General features: G+C 49.4%; 8 protein-coding genes across 8 annotated transcripts; 2 read left to right on the top strand and 6 right to left on the bottom strand.

Moving 5' to 3' along the window:
• Positions 1 to 60: 60 nt before the first annotated feature.
• On the top strand, positions 61 to 1707 carry Asppvi_010198 (MFS maltose permease MalP; the record flags this gene model as incomplete). Its single annotated transcript, XM_043306044.1, has 1 exon — positions 61 to 1707. The coding sequence occupies one exon, from the start codon at positions 61 to 63 to the stop codon at positions 1705 to 1707; it is 1647 nt and encodes a 548-aa protein (XP_043161979.1).
• Positions 1708 to 2122: 415 nt separating this feature from the next.
• Asppvi_010197 (uncharacterized protein) lies at positions 2123 to 2889 on the bottom strand (the record flags this gene model as incomplete). The annotated part of the gene is made up of 2 exons (XM_043306043.1): positions 2123 to 2337; positions 2391 to 2889. The coding sequence occupies 2 exons, from the start codon at positions 2887 to 2889 to the stop codon at positions 2123 to 2125; spliced, it is 714 nt and encodes a 237-aa protein (XP_043161978.1).
• A 452-nt stretch (positions 2890 to 3341) lies between these two features.
• Positions 3342 to 5500, bottom strand: Asppvi_010196 (uncharacterized protein; the record flags this gene model as incomplete). The annotated part of the gene is made up of 4 exons (XM_043306042.1): positions 3342 to 3980; positions 4036 to 4378; positions 4439 to 4590; positions 4643 to 5500. 4 exons carry the CDS (start codon positions 5498 to 5500, stop codon positions 3342 to 3344), a joined length of 1992 nt encoding a protein of 663 aa, XP_043161977.1.
• Positions 5501 to 6588: 1088 nt separating this feature from the next.
• On the bottom strand, positions 6589 to 9034 carry Asppvi_010195 (uncharacterized protein; the record flags this gene model as incomplete). Its single annotated transcript, XM_043306041.1, has 11 exons — positions 6589 to 6963; positions 7029 to 7083; positions 7139 to 7403; positions 7462 to 7537; positions 7635 to 7752; positions 7804 to 7934; positions 7992 to 8140; positions 8198 to 8328; positions 8392 to 8687; positions 8744 to 8831; positions 8886 to 9034. The coding sequence occupies 11 exons, from the start codon at positions 9032 to 9034 to the stop codon at positions 6589 to 6591; spliced, it is 1833 nt and encodes a 610-aa protein (XP_043161976.1).
• Positions 9035 to 10360: 1326 nt separating this feature from the next.
• Asppvi_010194 (uncharacterized protein) lies at positions 10361 to 12024 on the top strand (the record flags this gene model as incomplete). Its single annotated transcript, XM_043306040.1, has 7 exons — positions 10361 to 10514; positions 10583 to 10701; positions 10754 to 10826; positions 10924 to 11144; positions 11211 to 11399; positions 11476 to 11865; positions 11965 to 12024. 7 exons carry the CDS (start codon positions 10361 to 10363, stop codon positions 12022 to 12024), a joined length of 1206 nt encoding a protein of 401 aa, XP_043161975.1.
• A 3526-nt stretch (positions 12025 to 15550) lies between these two features.
• Positions 15551 to 16330, bottom strand: Asppvi_010193 (DUF3632 domain-containing protein; the record flags this gene model as incomplete). The annotated part of the gene is made up of 3 exons (XM_043306039.1): positions 15551 to 15753; positions 15809 to 15866; positions 15917 to 16330. 3 exons carry the CDS (start codon positions 16328 to 16330, stop codon positions 15551 to 15553), a joined length of 675 nt encoding a protein of 224 aa, XP_043161974.1.
• A 190-nt stretch (positions 16331 to 16520) lies between these two features.
• Positions 16521 to 17915, bottom strand: Asppvi_010192 (ankyrin-2; the record flags this gene model as incomplete). Its single annotated transcript, XM_043306038.1, has 1 exon — positions 16521 to 17915. One exon carries the CDS (start codon positions 17913 to 17915, stop codon positions 16521 to 16523), a length of 1395 nt encoding a protein of 464 aa, XP_043161973.1.
• Positions 17916 to 18740: 825 nt separating this feature from the next.
• Positions 18741 to 19518, bottom strand: Asppvi_010191 (pectate lyase; the record flags this gene model as incomplete). The annotated part of the gene is made up of 2 exons (XM_043306037.1): positions 18741 to 19144; positions 19197 to 19518. The coding sequence occupies 2 exons, from the start codon at positions 19516 to 19518 to the stop codon at positions 18741 to 18743; spliced, it is 726 nt and encodes a 241-aa protein (XP_043161972.1).
• Positions 19519 to 20130: the final 612 nt, after the last annotated feature.

Raw genomic sequence — 20130 nt, 5'->3', positions numbered from 1 at the left:
CAGGCCTGGCCTTGCCTGGCAATTCCAACACGAATATTCGATATTGACTCGTCATAAACCATGGAGATCGAGAAACCAACCGGAATCGAACATGTGGAGGAGGAAACTGGCTCGCGCAGGTCCGAACGCCAGCCTGCGAGCCACTCGGATCTCATTGCCAGCAGTGAAGCGCAGGCAGCCCTCGACAAGGAACACAACATGACTCCCTGGCAGGCACTAAAGATCTACCCCAAAGCCGTGGGTTGGTCTATTCTTCTGTCTTGTGCCATCATCATGGAGGGCTACGATGTCGTTCTGATCGGTTCTTTCTTCGCCTACCCCCAATTCAACCAGAAGTACGGCCATCTCATGTCGGACGGAACGTACGGTCTCGCCGCCAAGTGGCAAGCCGCCCTGACCAACGCGATGGCCTGCGGCCAGATTATCGGCTTGTTCATCAACGGCATCGTCTCGGAACGCTTCGGATACCGGCGGACCCTCATGGCTTGCCTGGCCGCGACCGTCGGGTTTGTTTTTATTTTATTCTTTGCGCCAAACATACAAACCCTCGTAGTCGGCGAGCTCCTCATGGGCATCCCGCTCGGCGTTTACCAGACCCTCACCGTCACCTATGCATCGGAAGTATGTCCCGTCGCTATTCGAGGCTATCTCACAACCTACGTGAATCTGTGCTGGGTCCTAGGTCAACTGATCGCGTCCGGCGTCCTGAAAGGGCTGGAGGATCGCACCGACGAATGGGCCTACCGCATCCCCTTCGCCATCCAATGGGTCTGGCCCGTCCCCATCTTCCTCGGCGTCTTCCTCGCCCCAGAGAGTCCCTGGTGGCTCATCCGCAGGGACCGCCGAGACGACGCCGTCAAAGCGCTCAACCGGCTGACCGTAGCCGGACACCCGGACTTCAACGCCGAGGAGACCGCGTCGATGATCGTCTACACCAACGCCCTGGAAAAGCAGGCCGAAACAGGCACATCCTACGTGGACTGCTTCCGGGGATGCGACCTGCGCCGCACCGAGATCTCGTGTCTCGTCTGGGCCGCGCAGAGTCTCTGCGGCGGTGGGCTCATGGGCTACTCGACCGTCTTCTACCGGCGTGCTGGCCTCGCCGTCTCGCAGTCCTTCACCATGTCGCTCGTCCAGTACGCCATCGGCGTGGTGGGGACCTTTCTCTCCTGGGTGTTGATGACCTACTTCGGTCGTCGCTCGTTATATGTCGGCGGACTGGCTCTGCTCGCCACCGTTCTCTTCGTCATTGGCTTTATCTCCATCCCTCACTCCTCCCCCGCCATCTCCTGGGCCACCGGGTCCATGCTCCTCGTCTACACCTTCATCTACGATTCAACCATCGGTCCCGTCTGCTTCTCTCTTGTCTCCGAAATCCCCTCCTCCCGACTCCGTACCAAGACCGTGGTGCTAGCTCGAAACCTATACAACGTGATCAATCTGGTCTCGGGAATAATCATTCCGTACATGCTCAACGTGGACGCATGGAACTGGAGAGGCAAGTCGGGGTTCTTCTGGGGCGCGCTGTGCACCTGCTGTTTGGTCTGGGCGTTCTTCCGCATCCCCGAACCCAAGGGTCGGTCCTATGCCGAGTTGGATATTCTATTTGAGCGCAGGGTCCGCACTCGGGAGTTTGCGACTGCTGAGACGGGCTTGGTGGAGGGAAGAAGCGATCACAAGGTTGATCCGCTCGCTGCTAGCGTATGATTCTCGAACGGTTCATTTGTACCGATACTTTGTGTATATATGATCTGGAAGAGGGTTGAAAGCGCCCAGAACCAGAGAAGCACTTGACTCAGCCTTGCGCGCGAGTCCGCGGCCAACAACAATTGGATATCATTTTTCCTCCAATCCGTGGTAGACTACTATTCTGAAGACATCAACAGAGTAATGGTGCTCTCAGTCACTTTGGCCTCGGATTTTGAATCTTGCCACCTTGGGAAAGCGTTCGCCAAAGACAAAACCAGCCCCTTCGTTCTTTCGCACCAGGTGCATCTTTGAGCCTCATGAACGGCGCGTTGGCTTTCGTTGATCGAACGGTTCCCATGCTAGAAACGGCATTGCTATCTTCAACGGCCATGTAGTGCAGTACTAGAATAGATGCGAATGTACCGGAATCTACTCATTCATCCTCAAACACAATACAAGTACACGTCTCGTCACCTCCCCTCGCAGTAAGAACCTGTACAGGTGCCTCTTCATCAAACGCACATAAGCCCTCCTGATCAGCAGCGCTAGTCTCAACTGCCTCCTCTTCAAGTCTAATCTCCTTTTCATTCAAGAATGCTGCCTTAGCCTTGTACACCGAGATATCAACCCCCTCTTCTGCCGCCATCCCTTGTGGGCAATGATATGCAGCTGATAGGCAAAGACAATATCACTCCCCGCACGATACGACTGTTTCGTATCATTCATGTCTGAGAAATCCACACCACCACCTATACTCGCCTCTGGCACGACCTGACCCCCGCCACCAATTTCTCCCTCCATAGAGGAAGCATCTTGGCTCCTGAGCCGGAATCCCCTCGCGATTTTCAACCCAGTGATCATATACACGGGTCTCTTTCCCAGTATTCCTGAATTTATCGCGGCCTGGACCCGCTTATCTTTGGCTCTTTCGGCTGCCTCGTCGTCTGTAGGTTGTTTTCGGAAGTATACCGTCTCAAGACGGTCCATGGTGTACTTGGCAAGCACGTTGCTAGATGCACCGCCGCCGAGCTTCGCGTCGGCAACTTCGAGGAATTTCGCCCAGATGCTGCCGTGGAGAGAGCGTGACTTGTGCTTGCTGAGGTGGACGTCATAGTCTATGTGGCTTTCTGTGGCGGCAAGGCTGGAAGGACTGCTGAGGGCTTTGGTCGGATCGGTTGGGTCGAGGATGATATCGCCCATGCATATCGATGTACTTGGGTGGTAGGGGAAGTTCGGAGAGAGGACGTATGTTGGAGCCGATGCCCATGGTGGAGTAGATTATCGTTTGCCTGGTAAAGTTAAGCTGTGCTGAGAAGTGATGCTTTGAGAATCAGATTGCCGCGTAGTTGGGTCCGTTTTAGACCCGTGGAGGGGTAACGATCGTAAGCAGCCAGCCACAAACATAAAAGCTAAAGGTGCAGGGATTTCCATTTGCTGGATGACACTTTTGTTTTTTCAGCTGGAAATAAGTCAACACGTCAACCACCGCACATGGGTTCGAATTGATACCGCTAAACCTCGATTCAGCAACTCTCCGCGATCCATACCAAGAAGCATGCCCTCGGATGTACATACAAAAATGATATCAGGTACTGTTCCTGCTATAAAGTATCAACATCCCACGTGGTCTCTACAGTAACAATCTTAACCCCCTATCTAGCTTTCCACACCGCGTCCGTTATCAAATGTAACCGTCTATTGTGACTCTCAGCCGTAAACATGAACGGGTTTAGTGAGAGACACCGATGAAATGGTTCACTTGAGATAGCTGCAAACATTGCACGCATGCCTGAAATCTGCCAGAGCTTCGACAGCTTATGCTTATCTTCACCAAGGAGGCTCTTCAGCTCTTCCTCATGCACCCTAGCGTAACCAAGGATGAGAGCTGCGATTCCTGCCGCAATAGGTGTAGCCGAGGACGTTCCTGATCTATATACTTCGCCTTTACCGTTGTCTCGGCTCAGTGACGCACCTGGAACACACTGGCCAAGTGTCATGAAACACTTGGTATCATCGGAATTCGGAAGTGCGTTGAATAAGTGGAGCCAGCCCTTAGCGTCACTGCCACGAATAGACATGACAGAAGGTGAGTTCGCCGGAAATATTTCTTGTTCTGTGGGACCCCCATTTGAAGCTGCAGCGAAGAAAAGGAGCCGTTGGTTTCTTTCTGATTGAGCTCGCGAGATCGCGTTGCTAATAAATCCCACTCCGTTGATGAGAACCTCTTCTGGATAGCCGAAGGACATCGAGATAATATCGACTTTCCAGTCTATCGCGGCTCGAGTAATGGCCTAAAGCAGTGTTAGTGTCAATTGATATCAAAACACCGTGGAAGTTGGCCGTTACATCCGCTACATTACCACTCGCTTCCCGTAGATCTTGTGGCTCCCGCCCTCTCGCGATTCGGCAGACGAAAATGTCTGCAGCCGGCGCAATCTTCATCACCAGCGACAAGACATGCGTTCCATGGCCATCTTCATCCTCAGGGGTAGTCGAGTCTTTGACAACCCAATCTTGAAAGGCTTTAATCCGACGTCTGCGCTGTTTGTCTCGGAAGAAGTCGCTCTCATGGTCGTACCCCGTATCTAGAACAGCGATCTTAATCCTATCGAGTTTAGAAAACTCGGAAATCAATTCACTCGTGATTGGCGAAAGCTTGATTCGGTTCAGCCACGCTTCTGATTCTCGCCTGAAGTTTTGAGCAGTGAGATTTAGTACGTGGAACAAAGAAAGTCTGTTGCAAACAAACCTTTGCGGACCTTCAGTCGCTGTCTCCAAGCTTGATGTTTCTCGTCTCTGTGTAATGCGCCTTGCTGGGTCCTCTCCACCCGAATATGTTGCCTCGACATACTCGTGCTTCAATTCCATGCCCAGGCTTGCTCCATCCTTTCTTTCTGCTAACTAGATCACTGAATTAGCCATGTACGCTTAATTTTCCATGGGCCCAACATACCCGCTTCAATAAACTAGCCATGTCGTTTTGGTCGCTGAGCGTGGCTGGTTGCAGCGCAGTGAGACCATGAAGATCTCTGACCTCCGAATCTGCATCAAGAAGAATAAGTTGTCTTACTGCAACCTGATTTTTGTTCTCAACTGCCAGCTGAAGGGCAGTCCGTCCCTGGTTATTTCTTGCATTGATAGAAAGACCAAGCTCGATAAGGACAGGAACCATATCATAGCACATATAATGCATGAAACTAGGCAAATCCACCAAACGATGCAATGCAGTGTTTCCATTCCTATCCTTGGCGTTCACATCCGCGTTCCTACTAGCCAGTTCTCGCACCACAGGCACATTGCCTTTCTTGATGGCGTAAATAAGCGGCGTTTGTCCGTGGTTGTCTAATGGGTCTATTGGGGATCCTAATTCAACAAGTAGGCGACAGTTGTTTATGTTCCCCCTGTCTGCCGCAGTGTGTATCAACGTCTGCCCGAATGCCCCCCTTGCCGTCAGATCACCCCCTTTCTCAACGGCCAGGCGCAAGACCTCGCTAGGAGCAAGCCGCGCCATCTTGTGCATGAGTGTTTCACCAGAAGACGGTCGGTTGACGTCTGCGCCATGTTGGATGAGAAGAGATGCAACCTCCCAAGCGCCTCCATCAAAGGCCCGCTCTAACGTGGAAAAGCCTTCTGCCTCGATTGGCGCACCGTAGTCTAGAAGGAGTTTCACATGCTCAACTTTGTTCTTTTCGGTTGCGTATCGGAGCGCATCACCTTTTGCATTCTGGCTGAGTCCGCGTCGAAGGAGTCTGTGGAGCCAGGTGGTGCTTTCAGCTTCTACAGACCCCCAGATGATAAATTGAAGAACCATTGTGAAGGTAGATGAGGGTGTGGAGGTTGGGAGAAGCAGTTGGCCTGTTTGCCTCAGCCTTCCAACTTCAGCCGCAATACGGTGAAGGGTGGACTATAGCAGTTCAAATGTCATGGTCGACCGATAAGGACGACTAGACTCCCTTTGACGAGATGTATCCACAAGACAGAGAGGGAAAAAGCGTCTCAGCTAGCTTAGGATGGGTTCCTTGAGTCAAAAGGAGATGAAGGAAGAGAGGCTGGATGGCGAGAATAGTGCCTTGGGCAACAGGCTCTCCCCTCCTAGCTCGTAAATCCAATACAGGTAATTTACAAGATGTTGGCGCTGAAAAAAGTGAGGCTGTGCGAGAGCGTATTTCTATTGGCGCTTGAAAATGTCAATCTTTAGGTTCATTTGCGCCAGCAAGGCGACGGGAGGGACTTGCTCCTGCACTACTTTATGCGCTTAAAATGTGCGAAATGTTTGAAATATCAATCGCAGATTTCGTATTTCTCGTAGAACGAGGATCAGTGAATAACTCCTTCTAAGTCAATGATAGTTTTGCTAGGTATTGTCCACCACTGAGCGAGACAGGGCTAAAGAGAGAAATTTTATCGACAAGGCTCACTCCGACGCTCCAATAAATGACAATGAGTCCCTCATAGCCTTAGTCTACTGGATTCCAGCAATCAACCAACTCCAATCGTCGGATCTCGAGCTCAGTCGGCGGCAAGTATCACACCGATCTGGCAGTCGAAAACGGCTATTTCAGATGATGATTTCCCCGTCATTGAAGAATTTTGTACTGTAAGCTAGCTGGACTGTGCGAAATGGGGGAGGGGGTGGATGGTTCTTGAGGTTGGGTTGGGGGTGGGAGGACTTTTGTGCGCTTGGTGGAGTATGCTTGGGGATGGGTTGCGTTTTGATGTTTTATGGATATTCTGAGGATGTGTGCTCAAGTGCCTGGTTGCATTGAGGGTACGGATGCAGAGATGTATTATTTAGGTACTATTTTTACTTGGCTAGTCGAGATATTATGGTTCCTGACTGTGCCTTGAGTTGTAACGCCTGCAAGTCCCTAATCATATATCAAACCAAATCTTGAACCTTCAAGAGAAAACCTTCCGGTCCTTCTCCTTGTAGACATAAATAATATAGTAGATCCTCTGCTCCTGACTCAGTTTCTCCCACCCGGTGGCCGCGTTCTTAATCTCCAGGAGATCATAGTCAGCGGATTGTTCCTTCTTCAGCCACGCATTATATCCCTTCTTGTCAGCATCAGACTGATAGGCCTTGTTGACGATTTGCATTGGGATCGAGCTTGGGGGTCCCATGAGCAGATTGGTCGCCTTGTCGATGAGCTCTGATTCAGGAATCTCCCCATTGTCTGGAATCTTATCGTTCTGATTGGGGAATTCCACCTTGTGCGCCATGTTGGGATCGATGCCGTCGATGATGCGAACGAGGGACACGGTTTGCGATTGCTGGTACATCATAGTCCGTTAGAGTAAAATTCCTTGAGCGGAGAAGCGTGCGATTTGAAGCTTACCTCGGTGATTCGCCAGTACCGGTAATCTTTTACGGTTGAGGCCCACGCCGATGGGCTTTATGACAGTGAGCTTATATGAATATTCTGACAAGGTTGAAGCTGGAACTCACTTGGAACAGAGCACGGTATCTCCTCCGCGAGCCTCCCACGTCAAGGCGGCATTTCCGATCGTCTGACCGTGGCCAGTCGTTGTGGTATCGCTGGTGGTTTTAGCATAGTTCATCCCAAAACTCACTTGGGGCGATGCGAAACTGAGACCCGCGGCCTTCTTGGTTTCCTCTTTGGCTGCCTCGAGTTGCTCGTCGGTTTTGACTCGGACTTGGCGGCTGCTGCGCAGGAAACCGCCTAGTACGACTTTCGTTGGAAATGCGTCGCCTATTTCAAAGTATGAGCGGATGGAACTTAGATTGGAACGTGAAAGAAGACAAGTTACCGTAGTCATTGATGAATTGGACCTTGTCATAGTCGGTCTTGATGTTCTTGATTGCTTCCTCGCACTCGTCGGACAGCTGTAAGTACCGTGGGGATAAGTCTATGGCTACGCGGGGAAACTACAGCAGGGTTAGTATTTCCCCCAACTCACTCGACAGCTATGCGAATGCATACCTTGTAAGCGACCTCCAAGGTGAAATCCGTTTCTTGTGTGAGACTCTTCTTGCTAAAGGAATTCTCCTCGGCGAGTGCTGCAGACGCAGAGATCGATTTGCCGAAGGGGCTCCCGCTCCTACACGATGTTTAGTCAGGGGTATAACACAAATAAACATTCATGACTGACGCATTCGCTTCAATAGCGGTCGAACTGAATCCTTCCCGCGCCATGGACCGTTGGAAAGCAGTCCTGGTTTCTGTGACGGTGACTTTGGAGTCGTCATCGACGTAGAAAGAAGGAATACCTGGGACGGTGTTCTGTTTGGACCCATGTCAGTTATCTTTGGGTTGTGACTATGATAGGGTCCCACAAACCAAATATTCCTTTACTACTTTCTTCCCGCCGCTGGAGTGGTCGGACGCCTTGTCCTGTGCTTTAGGACTCTTCTCCAACGATGGATTTTTTGCTACTTCCCCGAGATCTGGAGAGGGTGCCTGAAGCGGACGACGGATGGCGAAGGCTTCTGTCATCAGCATATAATGACACCTCAGTGATAAATGGGGTATCTTAACTGGCATACCTCGTTTAGGAGCCTTAACCAACAGCCCCGTTCCTGGTATATGGGTGTATCCATGCAGAATCCGGTTATTGAACAGAATATTCTCCCACTGCATTTCCGTCAAATCAGCAGGTTCCGTGTATTCCTTGGAGCTGCATTATTTCAAGGCACTGTCAGCATTTCCGGAAAATGGTAACTTTCTCCAGACATCTTACCTAGCTGCAGTTCTGTAATCCTGCTGCAGAGATTCCAGCTTCCCCAGTAATTCGGCGGTGTTCCCGAGTTGACCGCCATCCACCCCTTTACCTGCGCTTCCAAGCAGGTTTTTGAGGTCAGAGATCACATTGGATTGCGGGAGGTTGTCCTGTGGCTTATTCGCCAGGACCGTAGAGACGAGGTGAACAGTGACGAACGGAACACCTTTTGGCTGAGGCTTTTTGCCGGCATCGGAGGCTGGTGCTCCCGCTGTCGTCTCGGTGGACTTTGTTTCGGGCGACAGGTTGGCGAGGTTCTAGAATAATCGTGGGCTAAGCTTATACGAATATTTCTGGGAAAGATGAGTCATACGTCAGGGGTCAAATGTATGTAATCCTTGAGAGAAGTGCTGTCGGAGAGGGCGTTTTTGCCATTCGTGCTGAAGGCGTACTTCTTTGGGCTAAAGACATGTTAGATTACAATTGATGGTGGTCACCAAGTACGTCTGACATACATGCGGCAGAGACTTCTGAGCTTGGACAGCGTCGCTTTGTCTTGGTCGGATCCCAGCGTCTTGCTAGAGATGGAAGGAAACGGCTCGCCGCCTGGGCTTTCGATCTGAATTTGGAAGTCGGGGAAGGTAGCTGGGCCAGGATCAGTCATGATGACGATATCTTGGGGTCTTTGATTAATGAAATGAGATGTTGGGTAGTTTTCTAATGCTTTTGGTGAAGTCTGTAAGGCCTCATCAGGACCTCTGTCCACCATATATATGTTGTCAATGGATGGTAGGAAACGGGCGCATGGTATATGTCACTTCAAACGAAAGGATTTGTATTCGTAATGCTTCGATGAGACTCAATTCTGAAACCATCTACCCACTCAGCCCCGGACGGATGCGTTGGCAGAGCGTCGTCGATCGATGGGACGCATTGACATCTTCTGCAGATCGTGCTGATCCTGACGCTAACGGCGGAGCTATATGGGATGATAGGGCATTGGTCCTGTAGTCACAATCCAATGATTGAGCCTTGATTTCCTCCTTCTTGTGATCCTGTCCTGAGTGTCTTTCGCGGTGGCGTCCTGCGCACCCATGAGGTGTCACTACCACTTACGCAGGAGCCTCGGTTCGATGCCCGTCCACCTCTGTTGACTCCCAAGGAGCAGCTGGCCCTCAACGGCCAAGCGCATACACCCCTGGAGAGCGAATTTACTCCGCCAATGAGTGCGAGCTGCTCGCTGTTGTTGATGCAATGTCGATGCATTGAAGGCATGGTATCACGACCTGGAGCGGTTCGCCTGGATCACTATGTGGGGACCGATAAGGAGATCAACCCCTCAACACTCACCTCCTCCAGCACCAATATTTCGCTCTAATACATAAGCTATATTGTGAGTATTGCCTCAAATGAAGCTTTATCGAGGAAAAAGTGCGGAGTGTATGGATCTTTTGAGTGGTAATCAGAGAGTAGAGTTGGTGATTCAGCTAAGACCCACTAAGCGGAAAGAAAGGGACGGTCCGGCATACTTTACCACAAAAATGAACACACTCCACCTGCAACGATCGGCGGCATGCAGATATTCAGCTCAAGACATGAACCACCATTACGTCAACACAGTCAGTCAAGAGCTGAAACTTCAGCTAGCCACTCAATCATTATCTCTGGAAAAGGTGCGATGTTCCCTTCGTCTCCACACCCAAAGACGTCAGAATGTCGACCGAGTGCATACGAGCATCGGGGACTATCTGGTCGGCGATCTACTGGGGTTCGAATGTGTCCAGTAGACGTGCCAATAGGGTCACAGTACGGTGACAGGTCCCAGCTTTCACGGGTTATATAAGGTAACGAGCTTCAGCTTCCCTCCTCAGCCAGAGAGATCTGAAATATCTGGCATCATCGTTTCACTACAAGAATACCGTAGCTGCAACTCTTGAAGTTTCGATCCATTGGAGCCAATCTTTATAGTCTACATTTATCCACGTTAAGCATGTCGACCGACTGGACAAATGACCCCAAGGCAGCCGAGAAGGCTCTGCAAGAGTCTCTTGAAGACCAGTTTAAAAAGTTCCCGGACCGCTTCCTCAAGGAAGGGAAGTCGGATGGCAAGAAGACTTTCAATGGCGACAAGAGCCCATTCTACGGTGTGAATACGAATCCCTGGTAAAATCGTTATATCTCTGATGTCCGGGCTGACACAAGGCCTCTTTAGCTATCCAAGCATACGTATGGTGTGGAATGCTCTACCCCGACAACGATGCAGATTTTCGGAAGAAGCTCCCAGAGTCCCGATTCAAGCCACTGGAGAAGGTCGTCCCCAAGATCTATGAGGTTCGACACCTTCCCATCTGCTTGGAAAGCATAGAATCTAACACCTGTACAGGATACCAAAGATGCCCTGGTGTCTGTTTCCGACTCGTGCCACAGGTTCAGCAAGGGGCCCATGGAACCAGTTTGTGGGTTGCCTGTATCCCGCATTGCAATCTTTTCATCCAGGTTTATTGAAATATACTGACTGATCTTTCTGCGTTCAAGTCTCGTACTCCTCTCTAGTGAAGAAATACGCCACAAACGCCAAGACCTCCCTCGGAGCAGAGGACGGCCTCGGCGCGCAGCTGAAAACGCTGACATCGGACAAATACAAAGGCAAGGATAGCATTGACGATGATTTCGAGGCGGCGAAGGAACTAGCGAAGGAAAGGCTGGAGGAGCTCAGACGTGAAGCCAAGGAGAAGGAAACTCAGAGTGATACGCTGCGGCAGCAGCTTCAGAATGTGAGTTTTACCTTGGTGCTGGATCTTAGAGACGAACTTGTGTCTGACATATTGGATGGATAATAGTTCCTCAACGAGACCGAGGCCAACAAAACGCGGGTCACTAGCCTGGATGAGAAGTATTTGAGCCCAGTGACCGATTCTTCGGGGAAGCAATACAAAAATGCAATGGTTTACTTGAACAAGGAATTGGAAGACCTGCAACAGAAACTTAAGGATGCCCGGGAGGAGGCGCAAAAGATTAGCGATGACTTCGTACGTTCAAGTTAAGATTAGCACATTTACGCGTTTTGGAAAAGTCGCTGATTCCTTGATTGTTTCGCCCTCTCAGAAAGACCGAGGAGACCCTAAAGGTTGGAAGTTCTGGGTCACCGCCTTGGGTGGCCCTGGGGCTGGTCTGGACCTTTACCTGAAGCTGAAAGACTTCAAAGATGCGTTGGACAAATGGGCCACCAAGAATCAGGAGGTAGCAGACGTCCAACAGTGTCAAACTACAGTCACGGCATTAAAAGCCCAAATTGATGAGCTGGTAATCAGAATGGCCAAGGCAGTCGAGGGGATCCGGACGATCCAGGACACCTTCCGCCACCTGGGAGAATCCCTGGACCCGGTTATCAAGGCCATCGAAAAGATCGAGAAGGGCACGAGCTCACCATTGGCGGCTATACGGAAATCCAACATCAACCATGGTATTAAAGAGGCTGTCAACAAATACGACGAGGTATGTGGTCTGCAGTCGAGTGGTTCTTGATATCGCTATTTGGCTTGGTTGCACAGCATGCGTTTCCATTGTTCACTGAGGCTAACAGATCCATTATAGATTATCAAGGAAGCCGAAGAATTTGCGAAAGCAGCTCAGATCAAGGTCACGGATGCGTAGACGCGTCATGTCTGTGGCGATGGAAGGGTGTGCTTTTAATAATGGATGGATGTATTGTCTTTAGTGTGTGGATGGTGTATGCATTTCTACTCAATCCAATATTCCTTGTCAACTTTCGCTTGCTGTCATACATCACCTGCGTGATAAGGTGAAGTTAAACCAACGATGATCTTACATGGTCTGATATTGTTGGTTAGCTATCGTGGCCTTGTGTATAGGGAAACAGTGGAACTCAGTTGTGTTCTACTGATACTCGGATTGCCTCGTTCAAGTCAAGCTAACTGACAGTCAATAATACTCGTTCAATCATCCAATGACTAGCAAGGCCAACGATCAGGCAGTCCACCCCGTATTAAAATGGGAATATATACTCCAGATGGACATAAAAACCAAGCATCAATCTCACATCTAGAATATCATACTCGCCTCAAGTGCCTCCATCAAACTTGCAGCTTTTGTAGACACCTTCCTGCATTCATCACTCATGCCGCTGTCCTCTCCAGCCGCTTTCCTGGACCCGTCCTTCTAGAACCGCCATCTCTTCAAAGAAAGCGAAGAGTCGCCAAAATATAGTAGACCGGGTTCCCAGCTCTTCGTATTCTCAATTGAATCCGGACATAGGACATGCTTGAAGAGCTCTGGTCCGTCCCAGATGATGTACTGGGCAGCCGCAATGATCAATGCGTCTACCAACAGCATCTGGCTGGGCAGAGGAACCGGCTTGGTCTGGCGGCGCAAGATGACAGCCTACTCCGAGGTACGAGAATCTCTTTTCCTGACAAGGTCTTGTCGCAAGTAAGAGACTTAAGTTTCCCACAGTAGTCCGGTTGCCCTGCAAATAAGCGCATTGATTTCCTCAATGAGAAGGATGGTTATTACAAGAATAGAAACGGCCAGGTGGTGCCCAAGGGGAATTGCTTCCCCATTAACTTCATGTATATTAGTGCTCAAGGAGTAGACCAAACATACCAGGGACGTCTCATGTCAGTCAAGTTCAACTCATATTAGCGGAAATCACTAGAGACCCTTTGTTAGGTAATTCATCTTGAAGGATATTAATACTTCATTGCTCATTTATTATTTCATGTTATTGTTCGAAGCTGTGTCTGGGGTACATATACTTTTCATTGAGTTCATTCCTATCTGCACTCATCAGTGTTGCTATTGACTTCATTCACCCCTGAAAAATATTACTTTTATAGCAAATCATTTAGCAGTGCTAGACAATACATTCAAAGTGATGCCTCAAGAGGACGTAAGCAACAATGTAGATATCAATTACATTCTAAATACATGTAAATACAGGTAATGGTATCGTGACATAGTTGACGTCAAGTGTAGGGGTTTGGTACCTCGTGGAACTTTGCACCAGCAGAATAGAGACATATAAACTCCCTTCTTCCCACAGGCCCTTCTTTGAAAAAGAGATTAGAAAATAGAGGAAGGGATGGAAATGGAAATCATTGTCTCCCACTGCAATGCCGCACGTTAGGTGCATCTACATCGCCATAAACGTTCGTTACAATGATTATCTATGCCGGTTTTGTTAGATTTCCGTGGTTCTCTTTTCTTATCATTTAGTAGTGATTGGTTTCCATTGAATCTATGAGGTATAAGGGAGCAATAAGTTTGCTTAATCCTCAATATAACCACTTTCATTGGATTAAATAAGAAACAAACCTTGGTTTGTGGAAGTCACATGTGCCATTATCCCATCGTGACTAAACGGGCAAGTAGGATCAGTTCAAGTATATAGACATGGCTTCTCTCGATTGAGTCCCCGTCGGGCTGTCTTTTAGATAATACTACCTCCCTTAGGAAGCCTGCGATCTTGACTCGAATTTGCTACACGAACAATCCAGCCATTAGGTGTGTCTGCATGCCATCTCATCACAAGTTGTTACTGCTGACGCTCTATAAGCTTTCAACCATATAACCCAATATGGTGGACCCCATCGTGACTCCGGCTGTGGTGATTGGTCTTCACCTAGCCTTCCCGAAAATCCTATTCTTGAGCGTTATAGTTGGTACGGTTATGTACGCAATCTGTCGGTTGCTGGAAAAACTAGTCCAGCATGGGTACCTGTCCAGGCGTAAAGCCTTAAGCATCAAAGCCCAGGCAATGGCTTTAAGCGAATCTGAGAAGAGGGAATTTCGACAGGATTTGGAGAGAGTGTGCGAGAAACAGGGCATTCGAATTTGAGAAGTGCCTTGCGGATGATCACTGTGCGTTAAGTAATTCTCTTTGCGATGTGAGAATGCGCACCCAAGTCATGTTGTCAGAAGTGATGGGATGTGTGGAATTAATTAAGGCAAAGCCTGCACAAAGGGACTGATTTCTTATAATAGTTAGCTGTACGAAATTGCCTGTGTTTGGATTTTTTTTTTCCTAGCTATATTAATCCCATTGGCCACGCGCACTTGCTTTAAATTCGATATTTCTCCTTTCCAGTATACGTACTCTGTGACGACCAATTTAAGCTGAAAGGAAAAACGCATACCGCTTTTCTGTAGCGACGCAGTAGACGAAGAGATCATCTCTGAGAAGAGAAGCGGAAAGAAGGACATCATAGGTTCTTATTCGACAATGTCGACAAAATAGAAATGTGGACCACCAGGTCAAGATCTGAGGCACACTCTGGGCAGCAGTCCCATCCTGTAGTCGATTACCTCCTAAATAAGAAGCAGGGGGCTATTGTCTTCACAGGACGCAATATAAAGACAGCTGTTAAGCTTGCTTAGCAAAATATCCTAGAAGTCTCACAGATAAACTTCTAATATTTATCAGTTAAATGTCTAGTTCGACTTGTCGTGTTAACGTGTTAGAAGTGAACAACAGATTAGATAAAACTCGCAAGGAACACCTCCTACCATAGTTTAGTATGTCTCCCTATACTATGATGACTAAATAGCTTAGCACTCTAGTTGCTCCTTCTAGCAGGCTTAGCAGCCCAGGTGCGAGTAATAAAATATGAGCCTTCCCCTTCTGTGCTTTCCATGAATGGAGTCCGTACTTCTATATTATTGCTAGCAACATCCTCCCTTTGGTCACTGCAGGGCCCTTAATTCATGTAAGGGTAATCTATAGCTTTATTATTTTCTATTATAGGGCAGAGGTATTTAAAATAACTCTTTTCAAGCTTATTCATTCTAAATTTAACATTTACCTACTATATCTCAGCCCTTAATCATCTTAAATATATTGAAAGTACCCTTCATCGCTTATATCCTAAATTTTTGTTGTACCGTACCTATTAATCTACTTAAGTACGCTATAGGCAGCAGCTAGGGCTAGATCTTCTAATTCGTCCATAGTTCTAACCTTAATTACGTTATATATTATTACGTCCTGAAGCCTTCACCTCTAGGCCTGGTGGCACATCCAGCTTAGTCAGGGGTAATGTAATAACTAGTTAACTAAGGGAAATGTTATTCTATATAGCAGTAATATTATTAAGGTAACCGTTGGTAACCTCAACCTGCCCACCATTAGAAATATATTATATAATTTTAATTAATCAGGTTATTATAATCTGGAATAAGCGATTTGCTGATTTTGCATGCCCTTAAATGAGCCACTCCAATGTAGCGGCTCTGCGGGTTTCTCAAATGCATCGCGCAACGTCCAAAGGGCAAAGTCGGGTTGATGAGGTAAGATATGCGTCGATGCTTCATGTGCAAAGAACGCGTTGAGATTCGGCCACTCTTGCGGCGCGTCCTCGCCAGGGCCTGCATTAAGAAGTTACTGACTGAAATACGTGGTTAGTTAACAACATTTACGAACCATTATACCAGTCGCGCAGTGACTCCTTGAAACGCTGGCCGCGCATGTACCATACATCCTAAGACTGTGTCAGTGATCACTGGAATAAAGGCCTTCATGCCAACTCACCGTTTCAGATAGTTCGGTGGTGAATTTCGGCGAGCGAGTAAGCTCCTCCATGAGACGGGCCAATTTGATCTGGGAAGGATGGTGGTAGGGTATCTGCTCAGCAAGCTGCAATACGACTACGCCGACGTCCCAGACTTCTGTTGACAATGGCTCCTTCTCCGGCAACAGCGCGAGAATCGAGTGGACGGCGGAGTCAAGGGGCGTCTTCGTGTCGGGATGAAAATAGTCGTTCAGGATTTGGAATACCTTTTCTTGACTGTAGTCCGTGGTCCCGACATAGCTGTATCCGGACTCGTGGCCGTCGAATCGGGATATGGATTTACTCTCTGAAGATACGGGCGCATTGGTGTCAATACTCTCCGTTAGTTGGTTTTTCTCTCCCCAACCTTCGAGATTGAGCTCGAGTTTTGACATGTCGGATCTGGGCACTGATGTACGGCGATATCAAGTGTGGTTGAAGAGTAGCGAGTGTGTTGATAGCGGGGAACCATCGCCTGAAATAGCCGCCGAGGCTGAGCTCGAGACTCCTACGATAAGAAATGCTTGATGGACACTAACGCGACAATGCCTAGTGCTGCTCTCGAAAGTATCCTGATATCCCTCTTTATGGTCGTAACAACCGAGCGGGTTCGGCAAGACAAGTCGGTAATTTCTCTCCCTGTACCCATTCCAGAGCTGTACAACAGCCAGGTCCAAGAGACGGATCAACTCCGCACTTCAAAAGCTCTCGAGCGATGTCAAATCTACCCAACCTCGCAGCAAGCCGTAACGGGGTATCTCCTCGGGTGTTTTGGACGGTCGAGTCGGCACCATGCTTCAGCAGGTATTTCAACAGACCAGGCCCCCCATAATCCACTGCAAAGTGCAGGCTCGTCCACCCTTCATCGTCAGTTTGATTGACATTAGCTCCACTTTCGACCAGGAGTCGCAAGGTGTTTTTGCCACTGCGTATAGCGAGCATGAGCGGAGTCCACCCATGCTCATTTGAGTCGTTGATATCTGCCCCGGCTTTCAGAAGCGCAGCGCACAGGTCCGTATTGCACATCGCCGCCGCCGTATGCAACGGTGAATCATCGTTTGACGAATACCTAAGGCTAGGGGACGCTCCTCGATCTAGCAATAATTGGACGATTTCAAGGCATTCCCTGTGCACAGCCTCGTGCAGTGCCGTCTTAATCAACGACTTCGCCCGGTAATTGACGTCTGCCCCGTTATCCAGGAGTAACTTAACGACAGATAGGCCGCGGTGCTTTGCCGCTAACTGCAGGCCACTCGATAAATCCTCAGTCTCAAGCACCGCTCGGCCCTTCGTGAGCCATAGCATAGCAAGACCGTCTGATCCATGTTGAATACAATGCTCAAACCCTGAAAGAAAATCATATCTTCCTACCTTGCTGCGCTCGCATGCTATTTGATGTCGAACTTGTAAATCTCCGTTCCCGCCCATTAAATCAGAGTGGCGATTAGCAAGAGAGGTATTCCAAGCTGCCTTTACTTGCATTAAGGCATTTCTCACGTCCACAAGGTTTTCTAGACTCAGAATAGCATCACTCTCAACATTAATTTTGCACACAAGAGAAAACCACGCATCTACCATCGCAATACACAGCCCAGCACTATCAGAAATCACACCCTCGACCCTGTCAAACGAGTCCCTAGTAGCAACATACGTCACTACAGTGACGAGCCTTGTTCCCGTGACTGACGGACGTAGATGCTTCACATCCACCCGGTTCGTGACTATAGCGTCACAGTCCTGAACAAGGCAGGGTTTCAACAGTTTTGCGCTCGCGATCTCCACGAGCTGGATTGCACGGGAAGTAGACAGGACTTCAGAGAAGACTACACCACTGAGTTTGCCATTTTCATACTGGTCGTCTATGTCCAGCTGGTGAAGGCTTGACATGAGCTGCGGGGAGACCACGGTGCAGATCACCTTGGCTGCCTTGACTTGGAGTTCAGCGGGGTCTCTTGGGAAGGGCGATAGATGGAACCTCATGAAGAGAAAGCTTAGGATGAACCGTGGGTTGAAATGGGAGTTTCCCATCAGCCTTTAGGACGTAGGCATCCCTGAAGGAGGAGCGAATGAACGGTTTACAGGTATTAGATACCCCGCGGGACATGCCCGCGAAACCTTGCTATGCTCACACCGCCAAAGCTTTCGCCATTTTGATAAGCTTGCGTGCCATCACGTGTACGTGTTGGTGCGTTTCTGGCGCTTCCGTTCGCTCGTTTCAGGGCATCCGCCTGCAAAGCGCGCGTCACCAGTTTTTCTCCAGAGTCCGGGGTAAAGAATCGACGCGGATCCTTCGTTTACTCGAACTATCACTGATCGACACAATAATGTGCAGGGTGTCATCTATCGTCCTGAGGGTAGGAAAAACGACTTTGTAAGAGCGCGGCAAATCTACAATTCTCAGACCTACGGGCTGCCTGTTTGAACCGGGTGTTGGGACAGTGGCTTGACCGTATGCGATGTATCTATGATCCCTCGTAATTATTGCTCTTGTCAACTTCCCAATCCTATTGGACCTTCTTCTACATTTCCCTCTATGAGCGTGGGGCCCATTCTTTAGATATACTCAATTTCTCTTCTCCCTGCCTTTTCTAAAGGCGGGCACTAACTAACTAGCAAGACTAGAAACAAGCGCACATCGGCTCGCACCCTTTCTATGATTTAGCAAGAGAAAAGAGGCTCAGAATACAATTAAGTCCAAGCTTTACTATACATGGGAGCGGCAGCTGCTAAGGTTAATCAAGCCACTTACGGCCTGGAAACATGACAAACACCACAAATAATAGCCTCGATAACTCTTCCTACCGTTTAGCACGAGGAAAGAGGCTCAGAGTACTGACAAGCATCACTAGGACCCTCGCTAGTCTCCTCAGGCTCATCACCGGAATCGTTACCCTTATACTCCACACAGATCTTCTTGACGTTGGTGGCGCAGTTGCTGCTGTCGATGGACGCAGTGTCGCCCAGGTTGCTGTTGATACCGACGAGGGTCTTGCCGGAGTTCGCGACGACGTTCCTGATAGTCACAGTGCGAGCATGCTGCTCGTCGCAGTTGCCGCAGGACCGGTAGAGCTTGCCAAAGTCGTAGACCGTGAAGCCGTCGATGTTAACCTGGCCGCCAGAGTTGTGCTGGATGACTTTGTCTTCGGCACCTTGCGCACCGCCGCCGATGATGTTGTAGGGGCCGCTGCCGCCTTTTAGGGAGAGGGCGTCTGCGTCGTTTTAGCGTGGGTTATGGTAAATTGCGAATGGCTTATGGCTTACCCTCGCAGACGGCCTCCCACCAGACGTTCTCGATGGTGCAGGCTCCGAGGCAGTAGACGCCCTCGATCTGGTCGGAACCAATGATGGCGTTCTTCAGAGTACCACCCTCCTGGATGAGGAAGACGGCGTCGTCCTGGCCGCCCTCGCTCTGGCCGGAGCACGAGACGCCGCGGCCATAGGTCTTGTAACCACCGTCGTAGCTCTTGCCGGCGGCGATCTCGTAGGGCTCGTCAAAGGTCACGCTGCCCCGGGAGTCGGGGATGGGAAACTGGGCCATGGCGGTGGTGGCCAGCAAGGAGAAGAGAAGGCTCTTTTGATACATGGTGATGTGTAAAAGGGCAAGCAGAGTCTTACTTCGCACAACTGAGAAGAAAATCAATGCTAGCAGAGCAGATCTGGAATGAGATTTGGTTGATGATGGCAGTTCTGCTGCCAAGTGCTGCTTTATATCCCCTCAATGTGTCTCCATCTCCAGGAGACCTACAGCTCATCCGCAGACTGACTTGCTGCCCCATTGGCCGGTTTCACTCGAAGTGTTGCAATGCCTGGACAGGCGTATTGAGGAGTCAACTTGAAACTGAGCTCGTCGGTGACCGTCTGCAATCCACAGGAGAATTGTCGATCCCTGACTCGGAATTTCTTGGTCCAGTCCACCCAAGTATGACAGCGTTGCTTCATATTCACGCACCGGTATTGTTATCTCCCGTCGTTGATCGGCACGCCAAGATATAATGAAGCGCCGGCCCATTTCCGCCACGGCTCCATCCCTTCTTGGCAGCTGAATTCAGTTCGATCGACATGCTGGCTGAGCTTTGACTGTCCCAGGAGAATTGAACCGATTTGATTGATGGAGTTTCTGTGCTATAGTACGGAGTAGCCGTCCATCACACCTGCTCTATGTCCTCTCACCTGAAGAACGCCTTCTATGAGCGTC

This window comes from Aspergillus pseudoviridinutans (genome assembly GCF_018340605.1).
Source record: "Aspergillus pseudoviridinutans IFM 55266 DNA, scaffold_8, whole genome shotgun sequence".
Classification (NCBI taxonomy): domain Eukaryota; kingdom Fungi; phylum Ascomycota; class Eurotiomycetes; order Eurotiales; family Aspergillaceae; genus Aspergillus; species Aspergillus pseudoviridinutans.
Note: the sequence above shows the minus strand (reverse complement) of the source record. Positions and strands in the feature narration are given on the sequence as shown.